Here is a 12,603-nt window from a genome sequence, read left to right on the forward strand (position 1 = left end):
AGCAGACTTTTCTAAATTTTACAGCAAAATAAATTGAGGATTAACTAAAAAAGTATTAAGAAAACAAATCTGCTGAATAATTTAATAATCTAATTTGGATTCTATATTACGGTTACTTTAAGCTTTCTTAATAGGTATTTTATCCTCACTGATCAATAATCATGAGTAATAAATATGACATTACTGGAGACGAGATTAGAAATAAGAAAATAGTTTAAAATCTCAATTAAATCACGAACCAAGAACGCTGTGGTATTATAACTTATTAACATTAACATATAACATATTATTTATATAAGAAAATTATTAAAATAATATATTTTTTCATCGATTAATAAAAATATCATGGAGTTGTTTTGTTATGGTATTTTCACACATAACCGGAAGTTGGAACTCTAAGGTCGATATTAAAAAAAAAGATGGAGGTATCTAGACATTAATGTCAAAAGAATAATCAATAAGGGTAACATGGTCCATTAGCGGTAAAAAACCGAAATAAGTTTCGAAACAATAATTAATTTTATCAGTTTGTAAATAATTGAATAGATTAATTAATCATTTTCAGCGATTTCAACCTTGATCCTTTAAAGGAATAGTATTATTTGATTACGAAATATTGGCGCCAAATTATAAATTACGTAATATTTTCGTATATTCACGATGGTGTAGTGTAACTGCAATTATGTTAACACACCTCTAAATAAACCCAAACACCATCGGCCAACGAAATGAGAAGACGCCGATATCCAGAGCCGCATTCAGTTATTCAGCTCGGAGTGAACAAAAATAAAACACTTGTAAATAACTAGTTTGAACACCTAACTTCGACGAGTAAGAATGAAATTAATATTTTGAATACATTATTATATATTGACAATGAATAACAGAAGGCTTTTCATTCTTGCAAGAGTTCCAATGGAAGGAATGGCCTTCTGTTACGAGGTTTTATACTATTTTCTCTGTTTCGGCTTATATTCATACTATTTCTTTATCGAAAAAAAAAAAAAATATATATATATATATATATAGGGAAATTACACCGTAACTTAGGTGTTCGGTTGGTACCACTTATTCATGTTTGACAGTTGACTTTAGATATATTATTTGATTTTACACCAATAGAATTACGAGACGTAGCCCCTACCGCCATAAATAATTTACCTTTTCACTCCAAGAAATTCTATTACTGTAGATTTCTATCTTTTGTCCATATTTCATGAATACATTCACTTTTCCTAAAAACTCATTACATTGATTGTAAATAATATCTTAAAATTGAAATAATCTCACATGACCGAATAAAGCATCGTCCAGTCAGATGTCAAAATGAAACTGTTATTCAGAGGCACCAAACCAATACAGAAAATTACCAAAAATCGTTTAAGAAAATGAGTGCGAGAATAACGTTAATCTAATATCAAAACAGAGAAAAATCATTGTAAAAACCATATTTAGTACGTTTATGGAAAATGGGTAACTGATTAATTTATTGCACAGTCGGGTCTAAGAATAAAACTATAGGTGAAGATAGTATTGATGACCCTTAAGTAATTATGTAGATTAAAATGAAGTTTTTTCATATTTTCAAATAAGTTATTTACACCTTTTAAATTAGAAAATAATTTTGGTGATAACCGATCCGTTCTAAAATGATAAAGATTATTTTTTAACGATGTCCGTACGTCTGTGGCTCTTCGATTTCCTTTCCTCTCAAACCCGCAAAGGACCAACTTAAAAATAAAACTCATTCTCTACAATCGTAAACCGTGTTGCCACATGTGGCTCGAACACAACAGCTCTGGCACTTTTTGTAAGTTGACATGAAATCTGTCTTTTTTACCAACTGAATTTTGTAAAAGTACAGCCCCAAATCTTTGTGTAAAATCAGAAATAATGATGATCTATACACGCTTCCGTATAGGCAAGTCAGGATCATCACGAACCGCAATATACGCAATAAGCAATACAAAGGTGAACTTTCTTTCAAGATAACAAGGTTGTGGCAACATTGCTTGTAGTATTCAACTGTATTCATCTTGGTTTTTAAGGGAAATAAAAACTAGGAATTCTGTTTCATGGAAATTTCATATACAATAGAAATAAATAACATTTGTGCATAACATCTATAGAATAAAAACAAAATATTATATACCTTATCTCTAGCTGTGGTTAATATATATTTTGTGCTACAGAATGTTTTTTAAATAGTAGACACTAAATCTTCAGGAATAATGGTGATGACTCACGTTATTCCAGGTATTCCAGTGGCGTATGTAAATTTGATATAATGAATAAAAGGTCATTTATTGAATTGATATTGTATTTATATTAATATTAATATTGATAAATTATTTATGTTCAACGTGTATTGTGTGAAAGAATTATCAGTTTGTTAGTTGATGACGTAGTCACACAAAACAAATCAGATATATGTTTTGAAAATTTCGAAAGGAAATAATGATTCAGTTATTGTAAGAGAATTTCATGCAAATAAATCTAAAACTTTAGTAAGTCGCAACCCAAATAAGTCTGAATTGTTCGATATGAAGACGTGTTTTATTGTGAACATTAAAATAAATTAATAGTAACCCTTAACTGGTTTAAAAGTGTTTCAGATACTTTGTACGATCATTTAATTGTCTGCAATCCTCACCATTAATTTAAGCTCAAAAGAAGACGCTTCAAGTTCCTTCAAAAGTTGTATAAATCAATATCACACTGTCTCAAATTTATGTTAATATTTGGAAATTGAGAGTCATTGATAAAGTTTCATAAAAATTTGGTTCAATTCTGTTGTACTTATATTACAGTCAACAATTAGACCATTCACCAATAGCTGCACAGAGAAAAGGTGACTTCGTGAACTGGTTTAGTAAATAGTAAACAGTTTAAAAAAATATGTTATCGACGAAATATAGTTCTTCAAAATTATAATTGTGCATTACATCCTTCCTTATCGATGTGAGTCGAATCTTAATGAGGTAATATGAATCAAATAGCGTGAAAGAACTTGGCATTTGAAATAAACGAGGAGAAAGATTTGTTAGGTGAAGAAAAAGCAAATGCCAAAGTCTTGGAAAAATTACACTGAACTTACTAAGAACGAAGAAGACAACATGTGGGATCGAGTTACTATAATGGACGTTTCGATTCGAATATCAAGTAATAAATGGGAAGGAAGGAAGTAAATTCTGAATCCTGATACCTCTCTACCTTTTCAGGAGTAAGGCTTGCTGGATTTGAGTCATTTCATGGCTTCCTTTTTCTACAGCTGTTCCAACTCTTGCCTATCTTGTGTCTTTTGTTTTATTTCTTGCGTGTTATTCCTCGTTTTGCCTCTGTCCAGCTTCTTCTCAGTCTTCCTTTCTTGTTTTTGTAAGAATATATATGTTTCTCCCATTATCCTTACGTGGCTGAGATATTTTAGTTTTTTTCCTGGATTTTGTTTCGAATTGGTTTCAAGTTAAAATTTTCTCTCATAATGTTATTCTTTATTTTGTCGTATCTTGTTTAAATCTCTATTTCTCTTAGAAATTTCATTTATGTCTTCTCTATTTTGCTTTTTGATTCCCGATCTAAATATCAATATGGGTAAGTCTTCTTTTCTATATTTCTGTTTATACATATTTGATTTGGAATTTTCCTCGCAATAAACTGAGCCTTAATTGCGTTGAATAATCATCTAGTTGTTCCAGTCCTCTCGTTTATTTTTTGTTACAGTCTACCATCAAAAAAATTACATTCTGATTTCCCAAATAAAATTTTTAACCATCGAACTCTCTTTCAATTCGAAATTTGAAATTTTGTGGGTGGAAAATAGTCATTCATAAGCCCAAGAGGTTCGAAAATAATCGATTATTTTCGATTGCTCGGGCGGTATTCGTTACCATTATATAAAGAAATTTCTCTCTCCAAAAAAATAACGAAAACTGCTTCCAAACGCATTTCTGCTTGCTCAGCGGCATTAAAAATCAATTTGATTTGCTTATATCTAAACTTGAAGTTGTTCTGAAATGATTAACTGCGAGTTTAAGACGACTTTTTGAGAAGCTTCAAAAGTGGTTATTATAGCAACATATATTGTTGCTATTTCTTCTATTTCTTATTTCTTTGACCTTTTGATATATTAATGCATCTAAAAACTATAAAAACTATAAATATAAAATAGAAGAGACCTAAAATCAAGAACATTTAGATGCATTAAAACTGTGATATTGATAAAATCACGTTGCCAAGTGTATAATCACTTATTTATTCGCGGAAAATATGATCAATTCGTTAATTTCTATTGGCTAATTTTATCAAAACAAAATAGTCCCGAAAAAATAATACTTTTTCGAACACTTGAAATAAACACAAATAAAAATTCTGGGAATCTTTTGAAAGATGGAGTAGATATTATTTTCTCTCCGTAATTGAATGTATTTCAATAAATATTTAATCAATTTATTATTTATTTGCATTACAATTTAATCGTCGTATTACATTTACAATGATATAAATAATATAATGATACGCTACTGAATGTTACGAGGACCTAGGAAATAATCTCGTTGAATGATACATCTCTCTCTACCTTACGGTTATTGCTATTTTCTATTCTTTTTTAATAACCCACACACTAACAATAAAAGCAATGTTGTCATATTGAAATTCTTAAGGCAAATTATTGCAGGACTTTTATATATTTTTGATAATAAATCCACGTTATTGTAATACATCTTATCAACAGTAAGATGTAATGTGTAATTGATTAATCATAAATAAAATAAACTAGCAACAGTGTCGTTAACTCAAGTCAAACAAATTCTAGGTATTTAGTATCTACTATTTTGAATCTAATTATATTAAAGTGCAATTATTATTCTTTTAAATCAGTCGTTGGAAGTTATCCTGAAAAATTTCTAGTAACATCTTCACTTATGGAAGGTATAGTCGCTTCTACGGTGGACGATTTCTTTTTAGAATCTAATGCCCTTTTTGAATTTTCCACGAATTCCATTAAACCTCTTGACATGAAATACGGTCTGTTTTCGCCGTCGTTCTTCTCGCAGTCTTCACAGAAACACAAAAAAATTGTATCTATCACCATCTTAAAACAAAAAATACAGTTGATTCGAGACAAGTTCATTTTTTTATTTCAATCACATTTTTCGAAATACTCACTTCATATACTGTCATAAAACAGTGTGAGACAAAATATGCAAATAAACCAGATAATGTAATTGGTACCCACATGTGCTGAAGACCTTCTTTATCCTAAAATATGATTAATTATTCAAATAATTGATCAAGAAATTAAATTATTAGAATAAAAATGTTGTATTTTCTTCTTGGTTATATAATTATTGATAGGAAAATAAAATTTGGTTTAAGTTAAAATTTTTAGTATGTACACAAATATTAGTAAATAATTTAGCGTGTAAGTGTTAGTGAATAGTTAGTGTATAAATAAATTATGTAAGATATACCGTGTGTATAAATTCAACTCAACCGAGAAACTTCTAGAGATGTCCAGAAGTGCAATGCATCTACTATGCACAGCTGGAAAGTCAAAACGATTTACCAAACAATCCAATCTAATTATTTAGTATCAATAATGATATACTGAATGAGAGACGAACAATTTTTAAAGGTGTAAAGATAATGTAGTTCTATCGATTTCAATCATATAAATAAATAATGAAATAAGTAGTTTTATTTTTCAAAAGTTTATATGCTGTTTTTCTGCAGATGTCTATATAGAATTCAACTATAGCATTATAAAAAACTCATATTCTATTATAAAGTACAGTCCTGTTCTATGGTTTCGCTTCAGTGATTCACGTGCATACGAAATGACACGGGCGTGCTTTTGTTTCTATCTTGTCTACTTAAAATAAATAAACAGGAATTTCACAAAAATATGACCTACTTGAAGTATTTTGATTCCTATTAGAACAGTTGCTATGACCACTACAACTTTTCCCAAAAATAATACGAAATCACCAACAGAATTGATTGCTGCCACTCGCAATATATTTGCAGTAAGGAGCTTATAGGCTTGCTGTCCTGCTTTACAAAAAGGAAGTCCAAAAATAGCTGAAAGTAATTTATTTTTAAAATATTCCAATTGAAAAATGTTTAAAATAAAATCATTAACTCATATAATTACTTTAAATGAAATAGGTACTGCATTTTTACCTATTAAATAGGATACTAGTTTAGCGTCAAAATATTTTGCTCAAATTTGCCTCATAGATTATGACTAGCGTGATGTAGAAAGTTAGTGTAGGTCAGTGTCCGAATTCCAAGCAAATAAATTTAACACAGAATTACACAAAACGGAGATATTTAATTTAATTGACAGATTTTAGGTAAGTAAACAAATAATTGTTGTAGAATTATACCAAAATATTTCATTTACACTTAATCCATTCATGTTCAAAATAACTTTACCTCCAAATACTTATTTTGATTAAGGTGGTCATAATTTTGGGACCAAAGCTGAAGTTTGCTACAAAAATACTTTATATTATAAGCAAAATTTGTAATCATACCCAAACAGAATATAATACCAATTATTTATGAGTATATCGTTCATGAAACTACACTGACGCATATATTTTTCACGATGTAATGCATTTCAAACATCACACTCTCTGTTAGTTGAGAGATTATTTTTTTATATACCTTTTAAAACGATCTTAGCTATGTATATTAAATGAATATTTTCATATGAAAATTTGAATCAAACTTTTACAGCGGGACATTTGGCTGTCCCCACGGGCATCTTGTACACGCCCAGACATGACAGCTAAATCGGTATTCTGAATTTTTGTTCAAATCTAATTGTTCTTAGATATTTATACTGAACTGTTTATTTAATACCACTCACGAATTATAAAGCAACCAAACGAATCAACCACGAACTTGAAAGTATTCTATGGTATTCTGAGAGTGTCTCTCGCTTGAACAATTAGGTTAGGATTTAGGATAAGGTGTCAAGTAATTTTCATTTGCCATTAAAAGTTTGAATATCAATTTACTATTTCAAGAAATTAAACTTAAATATCTCGAGATTCGTAATTTATTGAATAAATTATAGATAAGCTAAATAAATATGTACTTACCAACTTCAATGTAAGCATTCCTAGTTAAATATTTCAGTATCTTTTCGAAACAATACAAACAACAGTGACAGCATTTTAATAAACAGTCGACGATTTTTCCCTCTCTATTTCGCAAAAACTTTTCAAGTAACTTCATTAACATTCTGATAAATTGTACAGTTGCAATAAGACATGAACCTAAAGCTACAGATCCTAAATGGAACCTTATCAAATTTCCAGTACTTTGAATAACAGGTGTACCCAAAGAAGATTTGTCTCTAGAAAGTAAAAATTAATTTGTTACTTTATTTTAGATGTATGATAAAAAGTAGGAATGTCTTTTAAGAAACTATACTATTTGGAACTTTTTGTTGAATAGGAGTGTATAGTGATAATTTGGTTCGTATTCAGAATAAAAAAATAACAATTGTAATTAAAATACTTCAAGTTACAACAATATATTTACTAATATTATAATGGGGTTTTCTTTATTAATTGTCTCTTCATTTTAAAATTGTTATAAATATATGTATAAACAATAACATGACCTCTATTATGTGAAATTTGGTCGCTTTGGGAAGCTCTTTTCGGGGAAGACCCACCCGTCATCTTACACCTTCAGATTTCATACTAGTCCTCTCTATTTCTGCCTATCCAAAGCTAATTGTTTCTAGTTTTTCACCCTTAATCTTTCCAAATCCTTCTCTACCACTGTCTTTCTCTTCCTCTCCCCCAACTTCCGGTCAGGTCCCAACCATCTTACTCTTGCTTTTCCAGCAGTGTGAAATCCAGATTATGCGATGGCCATGAAATGGTTGCACCATAATCAATCCAAAGATCAAATTAACCAATTGAGCGCTCTTGAATTTCTAAAAATCTATACGGAGGCGTTATTTCTATTCTTCAGCAGAAAACACTCACTCCAAAAGAATAGGCCCCACAATTTTATTGTACACAATGCCAAACTAAACAGAAAATTAAATACAAAAATACACTTCGAAAATGATTGTTTTTTTAGCTGATAATGAATGTATGCGTTATTTCATGGACGCACTGTATATTAACTCGACCTAATTAATATTAACATTCGGAAACTTTAGAGTATTCTGTCTAACAAAGGTATTTATAAAAAATATATAACTTACAGTAAAAATAATAAAAGCTATTATCAATTTCCATTGATTTTTGTCAACTGATAACTATTGACATAAAAAGAATTTTCAGTTAGCTTCGGTTAATGTTATTCATGTCATTAGATAATTAAAATTGTACAGTGTCTAATTTTTGAAAAATAAAGTGAGCTGATTTTTGAATTGTTTTGAATAGTAGAAATATCATTCTAATAAATTGGCTGCGTTAAACAAACAAACAAAATTATAGTGAAAACAATCATTTGTTTACCGTTTAAAGTACCAAATGCTGACAGCTCCGGCTATAATCATATGCTGACAACCAATTATGAACTGCACCATCCATAACATCGCGATAAAGTTGTACCATCTTGTAAATTTCATCCAAGCGTCTTTTTCGTAGAAAAAAACGTTAAGACGATACTCACTTAATGTACCAGAACTTTCTATTAAAAGAGAAAATATGAACCATAGTGCAACGACTATGCCTAATGAGAGGAAAGTCTGAAATGAAAATTGCTATTTATATAAAAATTAATCCAACCAATAAATCATCTCTAATTCAAAGCATATAATATATTCTATAGATTTCTGCAACTAAGTTTTTGATTTTTAAGTAGTTGAAATAAAAATATATATTTTTTTTAATTAGTGTAAGTCATGTACTCACACCTTTAGTGGAGTAGAATACTACCTAAGAACCGAACCTATTAGATATACGTTCACATCTTCATTTGCGTCATCCTTGCTACCAAACCCATCTTCATACTAATTCATGCTTCTTTAACCAATCAGATCTCGGTTTTTCCGAAACCTACGCCTCATTCACACATGCTTTTTTCATATAAGCCCTATTTCTTTCTTAGTTAACGTATTTTAGTTCTGATCAAAAATATGTAAGAAAAATATCCTTATTTCGTTCGAGAACAAAGAAAAAAATCAAAAGCAGGATGGAAGCAAACACCATTCTGCTAATTACGTCCTTATTGGTCATAACAAAACAGTTGTTTTTTCTTCATATAAATATAACGAGTTTCTCTCAAAAATTGTTCGCAAAATAGTTCCCTAGGCCGGCCCTGTCCATCTACTGGAATTTTAAAAATTCGGCGAATTCGCGCGGCGTTTTTCGGGTGAATAATTATTTTAGTAGTAGGCGGTTTATTTACAGTATTTCTTCTAAATAACTTCTAAGGAAGTTTATTTATTTCTTTTCTTTCTTTTTGTTCTAGAACTTCGTAGAATTTTATTTAGGTATATAAATGATTTGTGTAAACGCAGTTTGTTATTGAGAAAAAGTCGTAGTGAAAAGAACGAATTAGTAAAAATAATCGCAGAAATTATTTATATAAGAAAATTATTAAAATAATATATTTTTTCATCGATTAATAAAAATATCATGGAGTTGTTTTGTTATGGTATTTTCACACATAACCGGAAGTTGGAACTCTAAGGTCGATATTAAAAAAAAAGATGGAGGTATCTAGACATTAATGTCAAAAGAATAATCAATAAGGGTAACATGGTCCATTAGCGGTAAAAAACCGAAATAAGTTTCGAAACAATAATTAATTTTATCAGTTTGTAAATAATTGAATAGATTAATTAATCATTTTCAGCGATTTCAACCTTGATCCTTTAAAGGAATAGTATTATTTGATTACGAAATATTGGCGCCAAATTATAAATTACGTAATATTTTCGTATATTCACGATGGTGTAGTGTAACTGCAATTATGTTAACACACCTCTAAATAAACCCAAACACCATCGGCCAACGAAATGAGAAGACGCCGATATCCAGAGCCGCATTCAGTTATTCAGCTCGGAGTGAACAAAAATAAAACACTTGTAAATAACTAGTTTGAACACCTAACTTCGACGAGTAAGAATGAAATTAATATTTTGAATACATTATTATATATTGACAATGAATAACAGAAGGCTTTTCATTCTTGCAAGAGTTCCAATGGAAGGAATGGCCTTCTGTTACGAGGTTTTATACTATTTTCTCTGTTTCGGCTTATATTCATACTATTTCTTTATCGAAAAAAAAAAAAAATATATATATATATATATATATATATAGGGAAATTACACCGTAACTTAGGTGTTCGGTTGGTACCACTTATTCATGTTTGACAGTTGACTTTAGATATATTATTTGATTTTACACCAATAGAATTACGAGACGTAGCCCCTACCGCCATAAATAATTTACCTTTTCACTCCAAGAAATTCTATTACTGTAGATTTCTATCTTTTGTCCATATTTCATGAATACATTCACTTTTCCTAAAAACTCATTACATTGATTGTAAATAATATCTTAAAATTGAAATAATCTCACATGACCGAATAAAGCATCGTCCAGTCAGATGTCAAAATGAAACTGTTATTCAGAGGCACCAAACCAATACAGAAAATTACCAAAAATCGTTTAAGAAAATGAGTGCGAGAATAACGTTAATCTAATATCAAAACAGAGAAAAATCATTGTAAAAACCATATTTAGTACGTTTATGGAAAATGGGTAACTGATTAATTTATTGCACAGTCGGGTCTAAGAATAAAACTATAGGTGAAGATAGTATTGATGACCCTTAAGTAATTATGTAGATTAAAATGAAGTTTTTTCATATTTTCAAATAAGTTATTTACACCTTTTAAATTAGAAAATAATTTTGGTGATAACCGATCCGTTCTAAAATGATAAAGATTATTTTTTAACGATGTCCGTACGTCTGTGGCTCTTCGATTTCCTTTCCTCTCAAACCCGCAAAGGACCAACTTAAAAATAAAACTCATTCTCTACAATCGTAAACCGTGTTGCCACATGTGGCTCGAACACAACAGCTCTGGCACTTTTTGTAAGTTGACATGAAATCTGTCTTTTTTACCAACTGAATTTTGTAAAAGTACAGCCCCAAATCTTTGTGTAAAATCAGAAATAATGATGATCTATACACGCTTCCGTATAGGCAAGTCAGGATCATCACGAACCGCAATATACGCAATAAGCAATACAAAGGTGAACTTTCTTTCAAGATAACAAGGTTGTGGCAACATTGCTTGTAGTATTCAACTGTATTCATCTTGGTTTTTAAGGGAAATAAAAACTAGGAATTCTGTTTCATGGAAATTTCATATACAATAGAAATAAATAACATTTGTGCATAACATCTATAGAATAAAAACAAAATATTATATACCTTATCTCTAGCTGTGGTTAATATATATTTTGTGCTACAGAATGTTTTTTAAATAGTAGACACTAAATCTTCAGGAATAATGGTGATGACTCACGTTATTCCAGGTATTCCAGTGGCGTATGTAAATTTGATATAATGAATAAAAGGTCATTTATTGAATTGATATTGTATTTATATTAATATTAATATTGATAAATTATTTATGTTCAACGTGTATTGTGTGAAAGAATTATCAGTTTGTTAGTTGATGACGTAGTCACACAAAACAAATCAGATATATGTTTTGAAAATTTCGAAAGGAAATAATGATTCAGTTATTGTAAGAGAATTTCATGCAAATAAATCTAAAACTTTAGTAAGTCGCAACCCAAATAAGTCTGAATTGTTCGATATGAAGACGTGTTTTATTGTGAACATTAAAATAAATTAATAGTAACCCTTAACTGGTTTAAAAGTGTTTCAGATACTTTGTACGATCATTTAATTGTCTGCAATCCTCACCATTAATTTAAGCTCAAAAGAAGACGCTTCAAGTTCCTTCAAAAGTTGTATAAATCAATATCACACTGTCTCAAATTTATGTTAATATTTGGAAATTGAGAGTCATTGATAAAGTTTCATAAAAATTTGGTTCAATTCTGTTGTACTTATATTACAGTCAACAATTAGACCATTCACCAATAGCTGCACAGAGAAAAGGTGACTTCGTGAACTGGTTTAGTAAATAGTAAACAGTTTAAAAAAATATGTTATCGACGAAATATAGTTCTTCAAAATTATAATTGTGCATTACATCCTTCCTTATCGATGTGAGTCGAATCTTAATGAGGTAATATGAATCAAATAGCGTGAAAGAACTTGGCATTTGAAATAAACGAGGAGAAAGATTTGTTAGGTGAAGAAAAAGCAAATGCCAAAGTCTTGGAAAAATTACACTGAACTTACTAAGAACGAAGAAGACAACATGTGGGATCGAGTTACTATAATGGACGTTTCGATTCGAATATCAAGTAATAAATGGGAAGGAAGGAAGTAAATTCTGAATCCTGATACCTCTCTACCTTTTCAGGAGTAAGGCTTGCTGGATTTGAGTCATTTCATGGCTTCCTTTTTCTACAGCTGTTCCAACTCTTGCCTATCTTGTGTCTTTTGTTTTATTTCTTGCGTGTTATT

At 29.8% G+C, this 12,603-nt stretch overlaps 1 protein-coding gene across 1 annotated transcript; it reads right to left on the minus strand.

Annotated features, from left to right (window-relative positions):
- Window positions 1-2,071: 2,071 nt before the first annotated feature.
- LOC130442078 (choline transporter-like protein 1) lies at window positions 2,072-9,382 on the minus strand. Its single transcript, XM_056776079.1, has 5 exons — window positions 8,493-9,382; window positions 7,113-7,369; window positions 5,915-6,081; window positions 5,167-5,259; window positions 2,072-5,092 (listed from the first exon to the last, which is right to left on the minus strand). The coding sequence occupies exons 1-5, from the start codon at window positions 8,603-8,605 to the stop codon at window positions 4,889-4,891; spliced, it is 834 nt and encodes a 277-aa protein (XP_056632057.1). The 5' UTR covers window positions 8,606-9,382; the 3' UTR covers window positions 2,072-4,888.
- Between the last annotated feature and the right edge of the window lie 3,221 nt (window positions 9,383-12,603).

Source organism: Diorhabda sublineata, chromosome 3, assembly GCF_026230105.1.
Source record: "Diorhabda sublineata isolate icDioSubl1.1 chromosome 3, icDioSubl1.1, whole genome shotgun sequence".
Classification (NCBI taxonomy): domain Eukaryota; kingdom Metazoa; phylum Arthropoda; class Insecta; order Coleoptera; family Chrysomelidae; genus Diorhabda; species Diorhabda sublineata.

What these genes read in the sequence shown, in the direction of transcription:
- LOC130442078 (XM_056776079.1), bottom strand. Translation starts at nt 8,605, where the DNA reads ATGAAATTTACAAGATGGTACAACTTTATCGCGATGTTATGGATGGTG. An exon ending in AGCATTTGGTACTTTAAACG is followed by an intron (nt 7,370 to 8,492) that starts GTAAACAAATGA and finishes TTTACTTTCTAG; the next exon opens with AGACAAATCTTCTTTGGGTA. An exon ending in TAGGAATCAAAATACTTCAA is followed by an intron (nt 5,260 to 5,914) that starts GTAGGTCATATT and finishes ATCATATTTTAG; the next exon opens with GATAAAGAAGGTCTTCAGCA.